The sequence below is a fragment of the Cherax quadricarinatus genome, chromosome 45, assembly GCF_038502225.1.
Source record: "Cherax quadricarinatus isolate ZL_2023a chromosome 45, ASM3850222v1, whole genome shotgun sequence".
Lineage (NCBI taxonomy): Eukaryota > Metazoa > Arthropoda > Malacostraca > Decapoda > Parastacidae > Cherax > Cherax quadricarinatus.
In genome coordinates, this window is record NC_091336.1 from 7,710,469 (window position 1) to 7,732,147 (window position 21,679).

The window sequence follows — 21,679 nt, forward strand, 5'->3', positions numbered from 1 at the left end:
CTGGAGATGGGAAGTACAGTGCCAGCACTCTGAAGAAGGGGTGTTAATGTTGCAGTTTTAAACCTATAGTGTAAGCATGCCTCTGGCAAGACAGTGATGGAGTGAATGATGAAAGTTTTTCTTTTTCTGGCTACTCTACCTTGGCAGAAACAGCCGATGTGTTAATAAAAAAATAATAATAACCAGACTTCTTCACTATATTCTCTAGGAATACACTTGTTCTTCCTCTCCTATTTGCCACTTGATAAATACCACTGTGTGGGTGAAACATCAATAAAGGATTGCATTTTACTTAAGCCTCTTTCCATGTTACTATTCATATCATTTATTTAAGGGTAATTAATATCTTTAATAAAATACACCTTCATAAGGGTTCGTTATTGTTGATGAAGGGCTCTTGATTGAAAAAATTAAAAGCTGCCCTCCTATTCCTTGGATTAAACTGTATTATCTTCTCCACAAAGCTTGTGTTGCTGCTATTTTTTTAGCACTTCCCTGTGAATGTAAACTGCTGGAAATTAAAACAATAGATTAATCACCACATTAAGGGGATTTGCACAAACTTTGATTATATTTTCCCTTTAGCACTTGAGCACTCGTCACTCCTCTTACTGACTCTTGTCTCTTGCATACTTCTCACCCTCGCTGGTCTCTGATCTTCCCATATTACATCTTCAGCACATGCTGCCAAGCAGCACTGTATGACCCTTGTGGGTTTAGCGTTTAATTTTGATTGTAACGAGGGGAAAGTGATAAACCTGTAGGGGCCCATAAGAAATGGGAAGTTTTCAGGTTCCATCCAAGGAAGGGATGGATCAAGAGCCCCTTACCAGGATGAGGGAACCTCCCTTGAGGGGTATGTTCCATTTAAGGGTGACAAGGGGCTCTTAGTTCAAGGAAATAGTTAACATCTTAATCTGCTTGTCTCCCATTCCCTAGGCAGTTTATGACCTCTACGGGTTTACCACTCCAAGGAAAGTAATGTGCTCGTGTAGCTTCCAACAGACCTCTCTCTCTCTCTCTCTCTCTCTCTCTCTCTCTCTCTCTCTTTCTCTTTTTTTTTCTCTCTCAATAGTGTTGAATGAACTTTTAATACTTTGGGAGTTTTCCATGATAATACCTCTCACACACACAGACAGACACAATAAAACTTGACAATAAGAGTGGTGATTTATCAAGAGAACTTCTTGAGGTCAGGAGAACGTAAGTTGAGCTTGCCAATGTTGAGCTTCTGGTGGGAGAGCTGACGTGTGCTGGCTATCACCTTCCTCCTGGTGAAGCTCTTCACCACGAACCACACCACACACTCGCTCACACACCACAATATTGCATCCTGAAATACATTTATCTTTAGTTTACCTCAAGTGAAGTGCTAAACTCATGTGGGTCTTTCATCTCAAAGTGTTAGAGGATTAATGTTTGTAAAGTAACTATAACATGACACTTTATGCTGTTAACCTGAATAAATACTATATAATAATAATATACCAATTCCTTGATGTTAGTGAGGGGCTCTTGATCTTAAGAATTGGACAAGTACTCCAGTTCCTTGAATAAATCCTGAATGCCTTCCGTTCCTGAGGCACTGCATGACCCCTGTGGGTTTAGTGCTTGCCCCCATGAATGTAATAGAAATTTTACAATTGCTGCTATATTAAACCTATATGACCTTTGTGGGTTTAACACTTAATTTTGATTGTAATAATAAACCTGTGTAAAATCTGTGAGAATAAAAGGTTTGTTTATTTGTTATCCTCGATTGGAGGAGCTGTGATCCCAGTCCTCTTCAAGGGGGGCTCCTTGGCGTGGTGAAGAGGCTCTTGGTCTGAGGAATTAGCCCTGTCGGTCTCCTTCCTCAGACCGAACCTAATTACCCCCCAATTCCCCCTTCCCTATCCCATCCTCCCCTTTTTCCTTTCCTCCTCCTCCACACCCTTCCCTTTTGCCCTTCCTCTTTTTGGCCTTTGGGATTTTTCCCACAGGCACACTAGTTCATAGGTAGGGGGAAGGGTACCGGGGTCCATCCCATTCCGTTAAGGTTCTTGGCGGTGGCGTAGTTTGCCGTGGGATCTGGATCGTCTGGGGATGTCCCGATCCCTCTCCGGTATCCCAGAGGGTGGCTTTGGGTGTCTTTCGGGCGACGGGTGTATCTCTGGAAGCCACCTTTCGGATTCCGGGGGTGGTGGCCGAAGGAGGTATGCTTTGTGGCGGATATCCGGCCGCCCTCTCTTTTGTCCACTGAGGTAGCTCATCAGATGTGAGGTTGCTATCCCGGATTGCTGGTTTACTGGCATGAAGGGTAGGGTATGGCACGGGTTCCATGCTGCACCTGCGCTACTTGCGGTGCTGAGGTCCTCTTGGGCGTGGAGGGAGATTTCTGGCCCTTTCATTCCTCCTGGGAACTATCCCTCCCCAGTCCCCTCTTTTTTTATTCTTTTTTTTTATTTTTATTTTCTTTTTTTTTTTTTTTCTTAAAAACAAAAACAAAGAAGTAACCTAACTATGGAGTCCCAAATCCATGATCCCGCTACTCCTGGGCCTTTTATTGTTACCGCACCCTGTTCTGACCTCGCCTCGTCTTTTGGACACTCCTAAGGCCCCTGTACCTCTTGTTGGTGCTGTTTCGTCACCCGCTTCAGGTGCTGGGGTTTCGACTGACTCCTTTGATTTGTCTGACCTCCGCTCTCCTTTGACTATGCTTCCGGCCTCTTCCTCTACGGTGCGGCAATTTTCAAATCGCCAGCCTGTCCCATGTCAGACCGACTCGGGTCCCACTTCTAAACGCCAACGACAATCTCCTGATGATGTTACTTCGTTACCTTCCCATTCTACTCGGAAAAGACTGACACGTCACGCACTCCCTCTCCACACTCAGTTTCGGACCACATAATGGACTAAATTCTTTACTTTAAGACCGACTTCTTCTACTGCCTATCTTTCTGACCATAGTATTGGCAAAGCGCTCCTACGCCACGTTTGTAGAGACATTTCCCTTCATGCTCTTAAGAGTGGTACACGCATCATCACAGTCCAGAATTCTACCCAAGCTCATGATCTGTCTCTTCTTTCACATATCGATACTATTCCTATTGCTATCGAAAAACATCATTCCCTCAATTCTTGTAGTGGTACTGTTATTCTGCCCCATACCATAGTCCAACAGACTTTCCAGACATGTGGCACTGACATTCTCAAACAGCTGGAACTCCAAGATCTCCCAATTCTCAGGGTAGACACTTACGTTCTTCCTGCCCGCAGGCGAAGACGATACCCTTGCAATGTGGCTCGTTTAACTTTTGACAGCCGTGAACTCCCATCCTCGATTTATGTAGCAGGACATCGGTTACAAGTTCGGAAGGTGATCCCTACACCACAACAGTGTAGGAATTACTGGCAATTTGGCCACCCAGCAAAATATTGCAGATCTATAGCCGAATGCCCAGTCTGTGGTGCTGATGACCATTCTAATACGTCTTGCAGTCGAACTCCCTGTTGCCTTAATTGTCATGAGGCTCACCCTTCGTACTCTCGCCGTTGCCAAGTCTACTTAAATGAGCGGGAAATTCGTTGCCTCAAAGAGGCAGAAGGTCTCCCTTATGCTATGGCAGTTTCTCATCTCCGCCTCCATTCGAGACTGCCCCGTGTTTCTTATTCTCGTGTTTCAAAGCATCCCCCCACTTCTCTTCCTCAGACCGAACCTAATTACCCCCCAATCCCCCGTTCCCTATCCCATCCTCCCCTTTTTCCTTTCCTCCTCCTCCCCACCCCTCCCTTTTGCCCTTCCTTTTTGGCTTTTGGGATTTATTTTTTTTTTCTCCTACAGGCATGCTAGTTCCTAGGTAGGGAAAAGGGTACCGGGGTCCATCCCATTCCATTGAGGTTCTTGGCGGTGGTGTAGTTTGCTGTGGAATCTGGATTGCCTGGGGATGTCCCGATCCCTCTCCGGTATCTCGGAGGGTGGCTTTGGGTGTCTCTCGGGTGATGGGTGTATCTCTGGAAGCCACCTTTCAGATTCCGGAGGTGGTGGCCGAAGGAGGTATACTTTGTGGTGGATTTCCGGCCGCCCTCTCTTGTCCACCGAGGTAGCTCGGCAGATATGAGGTTGCTATCCCGGATTGCTGGTTTACTGGCATGATGGGTAGGGTATGGCACGGGTTCCATGCTGCATCTGCGCTACTTGTGGTGCTGAGGTCCTCTTGGGCACGGAGGGAGATTTCTGGCCCTTTCATTCCTCCTAGGAACTATACCTCCCTGGTCCCCCCTTTTTTTATTCTTTTTTTTATTTTTATTTTCTTTCTTTTTTTTTCTTAAAAACAAAAAGAAAGAAGTAACCTAACCATGGCAGCCCTAGTCCATGAACCTGCTACCCCCTGGCCCCTTCTTGATACCGCACCCCGTTCTGACCCCGCCTCATCTTTGGACCACTCTTCGGACACTCCTCATGCCTCTGTACCTCTTGTGTTGACTATGCTTCTGGCCTCTCCCTCTACGGTGCGGCAATTTTCGAATCGCTGGCCCGTTCCATGTTGGACCAACTCTGGTCCCACGCCTAAACGCCAACGACAATTACCTGCTCATGATACTTCTCCACCTTCTCGTTCTTCTCAGAAAAGATCGACAAGTCCTTCACTACCTTTCCACGCTCAGTTTCAGACTGCACAATGGACTAAATTCTTCACTTTACGACCGACTTCCTCTACTGCCTTTCTGACCACAGTATTGGCAAGGCACTCCTACGCACACCACTCTTAAGAGTGGTACGCGCATCATCACCGTACAGAATGCTACCCAGGCTCATGAGCTTTCTTGTCTTTCCCATATCGATACTGTTCCTGTCACTATTGAAAAACATCATTCCCTCAAATTCTTGTAGTGGTACCGTCATTCTGCCCCATACCATAGTTCAACAAAATTTCCAGACATGTGGCACTGACATTCTTGAACATCTGGAACTCCAAGATCTCCCAATCCTCAAGGTAGACACTTATGTTCTTCCTGCCCGCGGGTGGAGACGATACCCTAGCAATGTGGCTCGTTTAACATTTGACAGCCGTGAACTCCCATCCTCAGTTTATGTAGCAGGACATCGGTTACAAGTTCGAAAGGTGATCCCTACACCACAACAGTAGAAATTGCTGGCGATTTGGCCATCCAGCGAAATATTGCAGATCTATCGCCGAATGCCCAGTCTGTGGTGCCAATGACCATTCTAATATGTCTTGCAATCGACCTCCCTCTTGCCTTAATTGTCATGAGGCTCACTCTTCGTACTCTCGCCGTTGTCAAGTCTACTTAAACGAGCGGGAAATCCGTTACCTCAAAGAGGCAGAAGGTCTCCCTTATGCCATGGCAGTTTCTCATCTCCGCCTCCAAGGGAGACTACCTTGTGTTTCTTATTCCCGTGTTTCAAAACGTCCCCCCACTTCTGGGATCCCATCTTCTGCAACCACCTCTGTGGTTACCTCTCCCATAGCCACTCCTGTATCTAATTCTTTTGCTGTCCTAGGCTCAGATGTCCCTACTTCAACGCCTCAGTCTGATCTCGCTTCTTCGTGTTCTCCCTCACAAGCCTCAGTAGCGACGAGATCTCGTATGACACCTCCTCCTAATCATCCCTCTACTTCTCTAAAATCAAAAAAAGGTCCGTTAACACCTCCTACCCATCTTCCACCTTATTTTACCTTCCCTGTGTCTGTACCTGGTTCTTCCCCTCTCACTGGCTCTGTTACAAGTGTAGAGGTTCACCCTCCTCCTCATACTGTACCTTCCTCCCCTGTTCCCTCCCAAGTTTCTTCCTCTTCTGCCACCTCCCAGGTTTCTGCCTCTTCTGTCCCCTTCCACGCTTCTCCAGTTCCCTCCACCCTTTCGCCCCCCCTACCTTGGTACAGTCCATTACAGTTCCAATCTTTACTCATCCTCCCCCTACCATTTCCAATATTGTCTCCCATACGACGTCTCTGAATTCCAAAACTCTTGAAGCAATCTCTGAATATATTGCTGAGACCAAACCATGAATGGACACTGATCCACCCTCCGTTCCTTCTCTCTCCTCTGTTCCATCAGTGCAACTCCTTTCTTCACAGCGCACCATTCCTTCGCTGCTTGAATGTTTTCCACTACCTCTGCATGTGGACTTTTCTAACCCCTCTAGTCCGTAGGAACCCTTACCTGCGGATTTCAGGTATCTTTATCATTGCCAATCATGGCCTATTTACAGTGGAATATACGCGGCCTCGGGTAATCGGGGTGAGCTTCAGATGTTACTCTCCCAGTTTTCCCCTGTTGGTGTTTGCTTACAGGAACCAAAATTACACTCTGCTGTTATCTCTCCCATCTCAGGCTATAATTTATTGTATTCTTCAGATCCTTTTCCTGATGGGACCTTTAATGAAAGTGCCCTTCTTCTACGCACAGATATTCCGTACCATCAGCTATTTGTTCGTACTTCGCTGCATTACACAGTAGCACGTATCCACTTGCATAGGTGGTATACACTCTGTTCTTTATATCTCTCTCCTTCTTGGGCATTATCTATTCCGGATATTGCCTTTCTTGTTTCGTCATTACCACCACCGCTTCTGTTACTTGGCGAATTTAATGTCCACCATTTCCTCTGGGGGGGGGGTCTCACTGTGATTCCCGTGGCATTCAGTTAGAGGCTTTTCTTGCCAGGCACCCCTCCATGTTTTAAATACAGGTACTCACACACTCTCTTGCATCGATCTCTCAGTCTGCTCTTCCTCCGCCGCATTAGACTTCACTTGGTCTGTTCTCCCGGACTTACATGACAGTGATTATTTCCCAATCATTCTTACTTCCCCTTCATATTCACCACCTCTTTGCATCCCATGCTGGCAATTTGATCAGGCAAATTGGAACCTTTACTCACAACTAACTGTTTTTAGAGAGGTTCCTTCTTCGTCCTCCATCAATGAACTTTTACACCTCTTCTCGTCCTCCGTTTTAACCGCAGCTTCTAATTGTATACCCCAAACTTCGGACAGGCATTCTCAGAGATGCGTGCCTTGGTGGTCTCCTGCTTGTGCTCGTGCAGTACGTTTGAAACGCACTGCATGGGGCAGGTACCAGTACAATAGAACCACAGAGAGACTTCTTGATTTTAAGCAGAAGCGTGCGATCGCTCGCCGTGTCATCCGTGACGCTAAACGCACTTGCTGACGAGATTATGTCTCCACCATCACCTCTGCTTCCTCTATGAGTGCAGTCTGGAAAAAAGTACGAAAACTGAGTGGTAAATATTCTCCTGACCCGGCTCCTGTTCTGCGGGTTGCCGGTGTTGATATAGCAAACCCACTAGATGTTGCCAATGAAATTGGCAATCATCTGGTCCATATTTCTCAGGGACTCCATCTATGCCCCTCATTTCTTTCCTCAAAGTCTGCCAGAGAGTTAGCACCCTTGGACTTTTCTTCTCTCAGAGAAGAACAGTATAATGTGCCTTTTACACTTCAAGAACTGGAGGCAACACTCTCAGCTTGCCGATCATCGGCAGCTGGGCCCGACGACATTCATATTCGTATGCTACAACATTTACATCAGTCAACCCTTGCAGTCCTATTATGCCTTTACAATCTTATTTGGTCACAAGGAGTTCTTCCACAGCTGTGGAAATCCGCCATTGTTCTCCCTTTCCACAAACCAGGCACTACGGGACATGAAGCCTCCCACTATCGTCCCATTGCTCTTACCAGTGCAGTTTGCAAAGTGATGGAATGCCTAGTAAATAGACATTTAGTGTGGTATTTAGAGACACACAACAGTCTCTCCACTCGTCAATACGGCTTTTGTAAGGGACGTTCTACCATAGACCCCTTACTACGCTTGGATACGTATGTTCGTAATGCCTTTGCGAATAACTGCTCAGTTATTGCCATATTTTTTGACCTTGAGAAGGCATATGACACAACTTGGAGGTATAATATTTTAGCCCAAGCCCACTCCTTAGGCCTTCGAGGCAATCTACCATCCTTCCTTAAGAACTTTTTAACTGACAGGCATTTCCGTGTTTGGGTTAATAATGTGCTCTCTCCGGACTTTATCCAAGCTGAAGGTGTCCCCCAGGGATGTGTTTTGAGCACAACACTTTTTCTCCTTGCTATTAATGATTTGGCCTCTAGTCTTCCATCAAATATTTGGTCATCACTCTGTGTTGATGACTTCACTATTGCATGTGCAGGCGCTGACTGTCACCTCATTACAGTTTCTCTCCAGTATGCAGTCGACCGTGTTTCCAATTGGGCCGCCACACATGGGTTTAAATTTTCCAGTACCAAAACTCGCCAAATTACTTTCACTAGACTCTGTCATCTCCGATCATCCTTTGTACCTCTATGACTCCCATATCCCTGAACATGATACAGTCAGGTTTCTAGGCCTCCTCTTTGACCGTAGGTTATCCTGGAAACCTCACATTACCTCTCTGAAGGCAACTTGTCACAGCTGGCTGAACCTTCTTAAAACCCTTGCTCATCTTTCATGGGGAGCTGATCGTCGAACTCTCCTTCGCCTACATTCCGCCCTCATTTTATCGAAACTTGATTATGGTGACCAGATCTATTCAGCTGCCTCTCCTGCTACTCTCTCTAGCCTTAACCCCATTCATCACCAAGGATTATATTTCTGCCTTGGTGCTTTTCACTCTTCCCCTGTTGAGAGCCTCTATGCAGAAGCGAACGTTCCATCCTTATCCGATCGCCGTGATGCCCATTGCCTTTGCTACTATGTACGCTCTCATGATCTCCGCAATCCTTCCATTTATAGAATGGTCACCGATATTAGTGGACATTCTTTATTTGTTCGCCGCCCCTGTTTGCTCCGTCCCTTCTCCCTTCGCCTACATTCGCTCTTGTCTTCTCTTCAATTACCACCTTTCTATGTTCATATAGCATCTCACTTTTCCCTGCCCCCCTGGAAGTTCCAGCTGTTCGAGTCTGTTCTTTCTCTCTCCCTTGCTTGAAAACCCAACTGTCTACGGTAGCTTCCCGCTCTCTTTTTCTTGACCACTTTAACTCTCATTCTCATGCCATTGCAGTGTACACAGATGGCTCTAAGTCTCCAGACAGCGTCGTACGAGGGCATTTACTATCTTCGGCTAGTATCTTTACTGCTGAATTGTATGCCATTCTTGCAGCTCTTATCTGTATTGCATCTATGCCTGTGTCATCATTTGTGGTTGTCTCAGACTCCCTTAGTGCTTTACAGGCTATACAGAAATTTGATACACCTCACCCCTTAGTCCTCCGTATCCAACTTTGGCTATGCCGCATCTTTACCAAGCATAAAGATATTGTTTTATGTTGGGTCCCTGGTCATGTTGACGTACAGGGCAATGAACAGGCAGACACTGCTGCGCGGTCAGCAGTACATGACCTGCCAGTTTCATATAGAGGTGTTCCATTCACGGACTATTTTGCTGCAATAGCTACCCACCTTCACACCCATTGGCAACAACGTTGGTCTACTCTGCTCAGTAATAAACTTCAATCTATTAAACCGAGTATAGGTTACTGGCCGTCGTCTTGTCACCAGTTTCGAGGTTGGGAGACTACTCTCTCCCGTCTTCGCATTGGCCATACTCGTCTTACTCATGGTTATCTCATGGAGAGGTGCCCTGCTCCTCTCTGTGAGAATTGTCAGGTTCCATTTTAAGTTAGCCACATTTATTAGACTGCCCACTTTATCAACGAGCACGCAGAATATACCTCCAACGTCGTCTTCGCTCCGCTGCTCTCTCTTTACCTTCCCTTCTCGTTGATGGACCCACCTTTCATCCAGACTCTTTCATTGACTTTTTGACAACAACTGACTTCACAAACTCTGATACCTTCAGCCCTTTCTACCTCAGTCTCTTGCTGCCCTCTACCCCGGTACTATCCCCTGCCCCGCTGTTTTCTGTAACCTACTGATCATCCCTCCCCCCTTCTACCGCCCAATACCCTCGCTTCCTTCCTTACCCTGCAGCGCTGTATAGCCCCTGTGGCTTAGCAATTCTTTTTTATAATAATAATAATAATAATAATGTGATCCCAGTGAGGAACTCTTGATGGAAGGAGCTGAAGCTCCTCTCCCTCTCCTTGGATCAAATCTAATTTTTCCCATTCTGCAAATGCTGTGGGCTTGACACTTCCCCAGAAAATAATTAACTAGAACTCACTTTTTCTCCCTCTTAATTATAATAATTATAATCTTTCCTCCCTCTCCCCTTCCTTTCCCCATGATCTCCCTCCTCGCTCACTCCATGCTTATCACTCCATCCTGCCTACTCACCTGGACCAGTATTTCTGTGGCTCTGGGCTCTAGTTCAGTGCGTCCCAGTATAGTATAAGGCAGCAGATACATCACCTCTCCTGTGTACCCAGCTGCTACTGCCATGCCATCTCCAGCTCTTCTGAAACACACATTACATGAAGCTCTTAGTGGCTTCTGATGCTTTGAAGTGACTTTTAGACTAACATAGTGTTAAGGTTACCAACATAAGTTAAGGTGTATTCTAAATAACATTAAACCCTCTATAGGAATGTTCCTTAATCTTGGCCCCTCAAGGGAGGTTCCTAGGCGCTGGTGAGGGGCTCTTGATCTAGGGAACCCTTCCAGTTTACGCTTCTTTTGATTATAATAATCTTGATCTAGGGAATTGGATTTGTGCTTCAGTTCCCTGAATTGAGCCTGAATGCCTTCTATCCTCTCCCCCACAGGCGTTGTATAATCCCTATGGGTTTAGAGTTCCACCATAATAATCCTTAATCTCGGTGAGAGAGACTCCAGAGAATGGAGCTGCCCCTTCCCTGGGCGCTCGGTTTTAATTATAATAATAATAATACCCTTCCTTGGATTACCTCACTGTTCCCATTCATCAAGCGCTAAATATTATGGATTTATTGGCGCTGTATGACCCTTGTAGGTTTAGCGCTTCTTTTTTATTATAATAATATGGATTTATTGGCCTCTCAGAATAAAATAATAAAAATAAAAATATAACCTAAAAAGGTAATTTATGAAGGTGGATTGTGTAGACTTGTGTGGATGTAGTGCAGGTGAGAACGTAGAATATATTGTTAGGAATGATAAGGTGGATATTCTAGCTCTAAGCTAGCATGACCCTTGTGGGTTTAGTGCTTAGTTTTGATTATAATAGTCTAGCTCTAAGGAAACCATGCTGTATAACCCTAGTGGGTTTTTGATTATAATCTAAACAAAACATCGGTAAGAGAGAGTTGAGAAGGAAATGGTGTTAAATCAGGTGTATCAGAAAATTAGAGTTAAAGGATGGGTTAGCAATAATATTAAATAATCAATTATTGAATGTATAAAATATTGACCCACCTTTTTAGGCTCTTAAAAATATTTGGAAGAATAAATTACATTCTAAAAATGCTTTTAATGGCTTAAATTTGTGTGGTATTAGCAGTGTCTTGAACAATGCTAACAAGGGTGCCCTCTGATCTCTACCCTTGTACATACTAATGAGGGTGATTATTCTCATTACCCTTGTAGGACGGTATTGAAAATAAACATTGTCTCAACATACTTGTAGATTGCTATTGACAGTGTCATAAAGCAATAGTTGTATGAACACTGACAAACGAGGTTGCTCAAACCTCTAAGATAACATAAACCTCTCAGAATGGCGAGGATGGTGTGAGGAAACCTCGAAAGGGGGGCGTGAAACCCACCACAAGCTTTTAAAAGCCCAAAAGAGCTTGTGGAAACCTCAAAAGGGTTTGTAAAATCTTGATGGTGAGGGCGGGAAGCCTTCAGAAGTGGCGGGGAAGCCTTATAGCCAACTGCTGAAGCCTCCGCCACTGAGGAACATTTCAATTCGTTTTCTCTGCGCTTAATGGAAATCAACCATGTTTTCCTGGCAACAAATTATCAAGAAATAATTGAATACAAGTGACGCACGATTTTTTGTTCGTCTCCAATTTGTCTATCAGGCGGTCACTCAGCCTGTGTCTATTAGACAGTCACTCAGCTAGTCTGTCTATCAGGCGGTCACTCAGCCTGTGTCTATTAGACAGTCACTCAGCTAGTCTGTCTATCAGGCGGTCACTCAGCCTGTGTCTATTAGACAGTCACTCAGCTAGTCTGTCTATCAGGCGGTCACTCAGCCTGTGTCTATTAAACAGTCACTCAGCTAGTCTGTGTCTATCAGGCGGTCACTCAGCCTGTGTCTATTAGACAGTCACTCAGCTAGTCTGTGTCTATCAGGCGGTCACTCAGCCTGTGTCTATTAGACAATCACTCAGCTAGTCTGTGTCTATCAGGCGGTCACTCAGCCTGTGTCTATTAGACAGTCACTCAGCTAGCCTGTGTCCCTGTACACCATACACCCACCCACCCACACACACACACACACACACACACACACACACACACACACACACACACACACACACACACACACACACACACACACACACACACACAGAAAGTGCAAAGGTTTGCAACAAGACTAGTCACAGAGCTAAGAGGTATGTCCTACGAGGAGAGGTTAAGGGAAATCAACCTGACGACACTGGAGGACAGGAGAGATAGGGGGGACATGATAACGACATACAAAATACTGAGAGGAATTGACAAGGTGGACAAAGACAGGATGTTCCAGAGATTGGACACAGTAACAAGGGGACACAGTTGGAAGCTGAAGACACAGATGAATCACAGGGATGTTAGGAAGTATTTCTTCAGCCACAGAGTAGTCAGTAAGTGGAATAGTTTGGGAAGCAATGTAGTGGAGGCAGGATCCATACATAGCTTTAAGCAGAGGTATGATAAAGCTCACGGCTCAGGGAGAGTGACCTAGTAGCGATCAGTGAAGAGGCGGGGCCAGGAGCTCGGACTCGACCCCCGCAACTAGGTGAGTGAGTACACACACACACACACACACACACACACACACACACACACACACACACACACACACAGGAGGAAGACAACAGTCAAAGACCAGGTGATCAGATTAAGGACAGAAGGTGGAGAACTCACAAGAAATGATCAGGAGGTATGTGAGGAGCTGAACAGGAGATTTAAGGAAGTTTTTACAGTAGAGACAGGAAGGGCTGTGGGAAGACAGCACAGAAGGGAACATCAAGAGGGAATATACCAACAAGTGTTGGATGACATACAAACAACTGAGGAGGAGGTGAAGAAGCTCTTAAGTGACCTTGACACCTCAAAGGCGATGGGACCGGACAACATCTCCCTATGGGTCCTTAGAGAAGGAGCAGAGATGCTGTGCGTGCCTCTAACCACAATCTTCAACACATCCCTTGAAACTGGGCAACTACCTGAGAAATGGAAGACAGCTAATGTAGTCCCCATATTTAAGAAAGGAAACAGAAACGAGGCACTAAACTACAGACCTGTGTCTCTGACATGTATTGTGTGCAAAGTCATGGAGAAGATTATCAGGAGGAGAGTGGTCGAACACCTGGAAAGGAACAAGATTATAAATGAAAACCAGCATGGGTTCATGGAAGGCAAATCTTGTATCACAAACCTCCTGGAGTTTTATGACAAGGTAACAGAAGTAAGACACGAGAGAGAGGGGTGGGTAGATTGCGTTTTCCTAGACTGCAGGAAGGCCTTTGACACAGTTCCCCACAAGAGATTAGTGCAGAAGCTGGAGGATCAGGCGCATGTAAAAGGGAGGGCACTGCAATGGATAAGGGAATACCTGACAGGGAGGCAGCAATGAGTCATGGTACGTGAAGAGGTATCACAGTGGGCGCCTGTTACGAGCGGGGTCCCACAGGGGTCAGTTCTAGGACCAGTACTATTTTTGATATATGTGAACGACATGATGGAAGGAATAGACTGAAGTGTCCCTGTTCGCAGATGACGTGAAGTTGATGAGAAGAATTAAATCGGCGAGGATGAGGCAGGACTGCAAAGAGACCTGGACAGGCTGGACATGTGGTCCAGTAACTGGCTTCTCGAATTCAATCCAGCCAAATGCAAAGTCATGAAGATTGGGGAGGGGCAAAGAAGACCGCAGACAGAGTATAGGCTAGGTGGACAAAGACTACAGACCTCACTCAGGGAGAAAGATCTTGGGGTGACCATAACACCGAGCACATCACCGGAGGCACACATCAACCAAATAACCGCTGCAGCATACGGGCGCCTGGCAAACCTGAGAATAGCGTTCCGATACCTTAATAAGGAATCGTTCAAGACATTGTACACTGTGTATGTTAGGCCCATACTGGAGTATGCAGCACCAGTCTGGAACCCACACCTGGTCAAGCACGTCAAGAAGTTAGAGAAAGTACAAAGGTTTGCAACAAGGCTAGTCCCAGAGCTCAAAGGAATGTCGTACAAGGAAAGGTTAAGGGAAATCGGACTGACGACACTGGAGGACAGAAGGGTCAGGGGAGACATGATAACGACATACAAGATACTGCGGGGAATAGACAAGGTGGACAGAGATAGGATGTTCCAGAGAGGGGACACAGGGACAAGGGGTCACAACTGTAAGCTGAAGACTCAGACGAGTCACAGGGACGTTAGGAAGTATTTCTTCAGTCATAGAGTCGTCAGCAAGTGGAATAGCCTAGCAAGTGAAGTAGTGGAGGCAGGAACCATACATAGTTTTAAGAAGAGGTATGACAAAGCTCAGGAAGCAGAGAGAGAGAGGACCCAGTAGCGATCAGTGAAGAGGCGGGGCCAGGAGCTGAGTCTCGACCCCTGCAACCACAATTAGGTGAGTACAATTAGGTGAGTACACACACACACACACACAGAACAGCAGGAGGCCAAGGCAAGAGTACGACGAGAGCAATAGAGCGATGGTTGACACACTGGCTACAGTGGCCAGAAGAGCTCATGCATGCAGGGCAAAACTCCTGATCATGGGTGACTTTAACCACAAGGAGATCGATTGGGAGAACTTGGACCCGCATGGGGGCCAAGATACATGGAGGGCTAAGATGATGGAGGTTGTACTGGAAAACTTCATGTACCAACACGTAAGGGACACTACAAGAGAGAGAGGAGAGGATGAACCAGCAAGGCTGGACTTAGTATTCACCTTGAGTAGTGCAGATATCGAGGACATCACATATGAAAGACCCCTTGGGGCCAGTGACCATGTGGTTTTAAGCTTCGAATACAGAGTAGAGCTACAAGTGGAGGGAGAAGCAGGAAGGCCAGGACGAATGAAGCCAAACTACAAGAAAGGGGACTACACAGGAATGAGGAACTTCCTGAACGGGGTTCAGTGGGACAGAGAACTGGCAGGGAAGCCAGTTAATGAGATGATGGAATATGTAGCAACAAAATGCAAGGAGGCTGAGGAGAGGTTTGTACCCAAGGGTAACAGGAATAATGAAAAAGCCAGGATGAGCCCATGGTTTACCCAAAGGTGCAGGGAAGCAAAAACCAAGTGTGCTAGGGAATGGAAGAAATATAGAAGGCAAAGGACCCAGGAGAATAAGGAGAGCAGTCGTAGAGCCAGAAACGAATATGCACAGATAAGAAGGGAGGCCCAAAGACAATATGAAAATGACATAGCAGCGAAAGCCAAATCTGACCCGAAACTGTTGTACAGCCACATCAGGAGGAAAACAACAGTCAAGGACCAGGTAATCAGGCTAAGGAAGGAAGGAGGAGAGACAACAAGAAATGACAGTGAAGTATGTGAGGCACTCAACAAGAGATTCAAAGAAGTGTTCACAGAGGAGACAGAAGGGGCTCCAGAAAGACGGAGAGGTGGGGCACACCACCATGTGCTGGATACAGTGCACACAACCGAGGAAGAAGTGAAGAGGCTTCTGAGTGAGCTAGATACCTCAAAGGCAATGGGGCCAGATAACATCTCCCCATGGGTATTGAGAGAGGGAGCAGAGGCGCTATGTGTACCCCTAACAACAATATTCAATACATCTATCGAAACAGGGAGATTGCCTGAGGCATGGAAGACAGCAAATGTAGTCCCAATCCTTAAAAAAGGAGACAGACATGAAGCACTAAACTACAGACCAGTGTCACTGACATGTATAGTATGCAAAATCATGGAGAAGATTATCAGGAGAAGAGTGGTGGAACACCTAGAAAGGAATGATCTCATCAACAGCAGCCAACATGGTTTCAGGGACGGGGAATCCTGTGTCACAAACCTACTGGAGTTCTATGACATGGTTACAGCAGTAAGACAAGAGAGAGAGGGGTGGGTGGATTGCATATTCTTGGACTGCAAGAAGGCGTTTGACACAGTTCCACACAAGAGATTGGTGCAAAAACTGGAGGACCAAGCAGGGATAACAGGGAAGGCACTACAATGGATCAGGGAATACTTGTCAGGAAGACAGCAGCGAGTCATGGTACGTGGCGAGGTGTCAGAGTGGGCACCTGTGACCAGCGGGGTCCCACAGGGGTCAGTCCTAGGACCAGTGCTGTTTCTGGTATTTGTGAACGACATGACGGAAGGAATAGACTCTGAGGTGTCCCTGTTTGCAGATGACGTGAAGTTGATGAGAAGAATTCACTCGATCGAAGACCAGGCAAAACTACAAAGGGATCTGGACAGGCTGCAGGCCTGGTCCAGCAATTGGCTCCTGGAGTTCAATCCTACCAAGTGCAAAGTCATGAATATTGGGGAAGGGCAAAGAAGACCGCAGACGGAGTACAGTCTAGGGGGCCAGAGACTACAAACCTCACTTAAGGAAAAAGATCTTGGGGTGAGTATAACACCAGACACATCTCCTGAAGCGCACATCAACCAAATAACTGCTGCAGCATATGGGCGCCTAGCAAACCTCAGAACAGCATTCCGACATCTTAATAAGGAATCGTTCAGGACCCTGTACACCGTGTACGTTAGGCCCATATTGGAGTATGGGGCACCAGTTTGGAACCCACACCTAGCCAAGCACGTAAAGAAACTAGAGAAAGTGCAAAGGTTTGCAACAAGACTAGTCCCAGAGCTAAGAGGTATGTCCTACGAGGAGAGGTTAAGGGAAATCAACCTGACGACACTGGAGGACAGGAGAGATAGGGGGGACATGATAACGACATACAAAATACTGAGAGGAATTGACAAGGTGGACAAAGACAGGATGTTCCAGAGATTGGACACAGTAACAAGGGGACACAGTTGGAAGTTGAAGACACAGATGAATCACAGGGATGTTAGGAAGTATTTCTTTAGCCACAGAGTAGTCAGTAAGTGGAATAGTTTGGGAAGCGATGTAGTGGAGGCAGAATCCATACATAGCTTTAAGCAGAGGTATGATAAAGCTCACGGCTCAGGGAGAGTGACCTAGTAGCGATCAATGAAGAGGCGGGACCAGGAGCTCGGACTCGACCCCCGCAACCTCAACTAGGTGAGTACAACTAGGTGAGTACACACACACACACACACACAATAATCTTCCTCTATCAAATTTTCGATTATTACGAATTAACTTAACTTGTAAGCTCACTAGTTAATTGCGCTTAATTACATATGCAATTATACATAATCGCATAGATAATTAGATATGATTATCCCTGCGAGGAAATTTACACAAATGCCAAAATCATTGACAATTGTTGGCAATATTAGAGAAATTTAAAGTGCCTTTGTTGTTGAGGATTTAATTAAGAATACTTGAGTGTGAGAGAGGTTCCAAACCTGTTAAAAAGGTTCCAAACCTGTTAAAAAGGTTCCAAACCTGTTGAAAGGTTCCAAACCTGTTAAGAATGGTTCTAAGCCTGTTCCCCTCAAGGGAGGTTCCTTGACGCTGGTGAGGGGCTCTTGATCTAGGGAATTGGATTTGTGTTCCGGTTCCCTGAATTGTGCCTGAATAAATTCCATCCCCCCCTACATGCCCTGTATGATTCTACGGGTTTAGCGCTTCCCTGTGATTATAATAATCCAAACCTGTTAAATAAATATTCGAAACCTGTTGAAGAAAAGGTTCCACATCTGTTGTATTTAAACAAAAATCGAACGTGTTAAAAACTTCCAAACATATTCAGGTGTAATTTGTGTGGATAAAGTGTGGCAACCTAACAACATGTCGAAATTATGTTAATAAAATGTTAGAAAAAGGCGAGTGACAGTTGTAAAGACGAAGATGTGCGTTAGAAACGTGCCATAAAGTGGCACTTTGATGTTTTTAACCAGTTACCAAGTGTCAGAGGTGCCAGAAATACAAACATTATGGAAATATACCCCTCAAGGAAGGTTCCTTGACGCTGGTGAGGGGCTCTTGATCTAGGGAACTGGATCTGTGCTCCATTTCCCTGAATTAACTCTGAATACCTTCCATCCCCCCACAGGCGCTGTATAATCCTACGGGTTTAGCACTTCCCCCTTGATTATAATAATAATAATATGGAAATATTAAAAAATAGGGCTTCGAAAAGGCATCAGGAGTGTTAAAGAGGGTCCTGGAGAAGGTAAGTCAAGTGAACTAATTCTCCAGTCACGTTCAAGATTTAATATGCAATTAAAGGAGCTCTGAAATGCTATTAAAAGTGTCAAGAGGATTTATAGAAGTATGTCAAGAATGTATCGAAATTATGTGGTCAATGTAAGGTCAAATATGTGTCAAGTATTTCAGAAACTGAATTGTTGCAAAGGACCACTAATGTCAAGCTGTAAACATGTCACCTTTATAAGGTGACGAAAGACGAATAGGTATAAAGGAACACTTAAAAGAGGTCAGGAGGCCATAAAGCAACGAACTCTTCCTCTTCTCACTTTTTTCAACGTCTCGTATACATAATTTTTGTTGTCCGCGCTTTTGGGATAATAGAGATATCCACATAAACTTCCATTTCTTGTTTGTATGAGATAGGCCATTTGGAGATGGCAATTACCAAGTAAGAGTTACTCCAGCAGTGCTGGCAGGAGACCCTTAAGGCTGCCGTAACTGCTGAAGTTCAGGCTGACACATTTCAACACTGAAACACATCCTGTGTGATAGAAAATGACAAGGAAACACAGCTAACTTTTGTTCCCACTGTGTAACTATTATGTATGATAGTGTAGCAGCACACTGCAGGTGTTCCTACTGTGTAACTATTATGTATGATAGTGTAGCAGCACACTGCAGGTGTTCCCACTGTGTAACTATTATATAGTGTACCAACACACTGCTGATATATCTAACTTTGGTAAATAAAAAAAATATATCAAGAGGAGGTTTAAATATGAGGGAAACTTCACAAAGAAGAATGTTGTATACAACGATGAAAGACTTTCAAGGACACAAAGTTGTTGTTTGTTCAAGAAACACCGTCTGGGGTTCCTCTTAGCTCGTCAAAACTCAAAGTGTCAACCAAGAAAACAAAGTCAACTTCATCCCAATTTCCAGGGCAAAATTTCTCTTAATTTTCATTACATATGTTAAGTTTCCTCTATTAAAACCGATTTCGCATTAAGAGTCAAAAAGAAGCATTTTCCCAACATATAAGCGAGATGCTTACAAATATACCATAATACTTTCCTATTTGTTTTTCTTTTACACAGCTGGAAGAAGACTGGAACATCGTACCTTGTGTTTATACAAGAATATATACGCTAACAGGTGTATATATGCCTACATAATATATATATATATATATATATATATATATATATATATATATATATATATATATATATATATATATATATATATATATATATATATATATATATATATATATATATATAGGTTACAATGGGCTAGTAACCCCTTTTCCTGTAAAGATTACTAAAAAGAATAAGAAGAAAATTATCAAAGTGGGAAGTCTGAATGTGCGTGGATGTTGTGCGAATGATAAGAAAGAGATGATTGTGGATGTTATGAATGAGAAGAAGGTGGATGTCCTGGCTTTAAGTGAAACAAAGCTGAAGGGGGTGGGAGAGTTTCAATGGAGAGGAAGAAATGGGATTAGGTCAGGGGTTTCACATAGAGTTAGAGCTAAAGAAGGAGTAGCAATAATGTTGAAGGATAAGCTATGGCAGGAAAAGAGCGTCTATAAATGCATTAATTCAAGGATTATGTGGAGTAAAATAAAGATTGGATGTGAAAAGTGGGTTATAATAAGCGTGTATGCACCTGGAGAAGAGAGAAATGTAGAGGAGAGAGAGAGATTTTGGGAAATGTTGAGTGAATGCGTGGGGAGTTTTGAATCAAGTGTGACAGTAATGGTGGTTGGGGATTTCAATGCTAATTTGGGTAAAAATGTTATAGAGGGAGTAGTAGGTAAATTTGGGGTGCCAGGGGTAAATGTAATTGGGGAGCCTTTAATTGAGCTATGTGTAGAAAGAGATTTGGTAATAAGTAATACATATTTTATGAAAAAGAGGATAAATAAATATACAAGGTATGATGTAGCACTTAATGAAAGTAGTTTATTAGATTATGTATTGGTGGATAAAAGGTTGATGGGTAGGCTCCAGGATGTACATGTTTATAGAGGGGCAACTGATATATCGGATCATTATTTAGTTGTAGCTACAGTTAGAGTAAGAGGTAGATGGGAAAAGAGGAAGGTGGCAACAACAAGTAAGAGGGAGGTGAAAGTGTATAAACTAAGGGAGGAGGAAGTTCGGGTGAGATATAAGCGACTATTGGCAGAAAGGTGGGCTAGTGCAAAGATGAGTAGTGGGGGGCCCCCGTTGAAGAGGGTTGGAATAGTTTTAAAAATGCAGTATTAGAATGTGGGGCAGAAGTTTGTGGTTATAGGAGGGTGGGGGCAGGAGGAAAGAGAAGTGATTGGTGGAATGATGAAGTAAAGGGTGTGATAAAAGAGAAAAAGGTAGCTTACGAGAGGTTTTTACAAAGCAGAAGTGTTATAAGAAGAGCAGAGTATATGGAGAGTAAAAGAAAGGTGAAGAGAGTGGTGAGAGAGTGCAAAAGGAGAGCGGATGAAAGAGTGGGAGAGGCACTGTCAAGAAATTTTAATGAAAATAAGAAAAAAATTTGGAGTGAGTTAAACAAGTTAAGAAAGCCTAGGGAAAGTATGGATTTGTCAGTTAAAAACAGAGTAGGGGAGTTAGTAGATGGGGAGAGGGAGGTATTAGGTAGATGGCGAGAATATTTTGAGGAACTTTTAAATGTTAAGGAAGAAAGAGAGGCAATAATTTCATGCACTGGTCAGGGAGGTATACCATCTTTTAGGAGTGAAGAAGAGCAGAATGTAAGTGTGGGGGAGGTACGTGAGGCATTACGTAGAATGAAAGGGGGTAAAGCAGCTGGAACTGATGGGATCATGACAAATGTTAAAAGCAGGGGGGGATATAGTGTTGGAGTGGTTGGTACTTTTGTTTAATAAATGTATGAAAGAGGGGAAGGAACCTAGGGATTGGCGGAGAGAATGTATAGTCCCTTTATATAAAGGGAAAGGGGACAAAAGAGACTGTAAAAATTATAGAGTAATAAGTTTACTGAGTATACCAGGAAAAGTGTACGGTAGGGTTATAATTGAAAGAATTAGATGTAAGACAGAATGTAGGATTGCGGATGAGCAAGGAGGTTTCAGAGTTGGTAGGGGATGTGTAGATCAAGTGTTTACATTGAAGCATATATGAGAAAAGTATTTAGATAAAGGTAAGGAAGTTTTTATTGCATTTATGGATTTAGAAAAGGCATATGATAGAGTGGACAGAGGAGCAATGTGGCAGATGTTGCAAGTATATGGAATAGGTGGTAAGTTATTAAATGCTGTAAAGAGTTTTTAT

At 44.4% G+C, this 21,679-nt stretch overlaps 1 protein-coding gene across 1 annotated transcript in view; it reads right to left on the bottom strand.

Annotated features, from left to right (window-relative positions):
* Window positions 1-495: 495 nt before the first annotated feature.
* LOC128694929 (uncharacterized) overlaps window positions 496-21,679 on the bottom strand; it is a 43,075-nt gene continuing 21,891 nt past the window's right edge. Inside the window, exons 4-5 of the mRNA XM_070094278.1 lie at window positions 10,288-10,408; window positions 496-1,333 (exon numbers count right to left, since the gene is read on the bottom strand). Of these exons, the coding sequence (XP_069950379.1) occupies window positions 1,175-1,333; window positions 10,288-10,408 (280 nt within the window). The 3' untranslated portion in view covers window positions 496-1,174. The remainder of the gene's footprint in view (window positions 1,334-10,287; window positions 10,409-21,679) is intronic.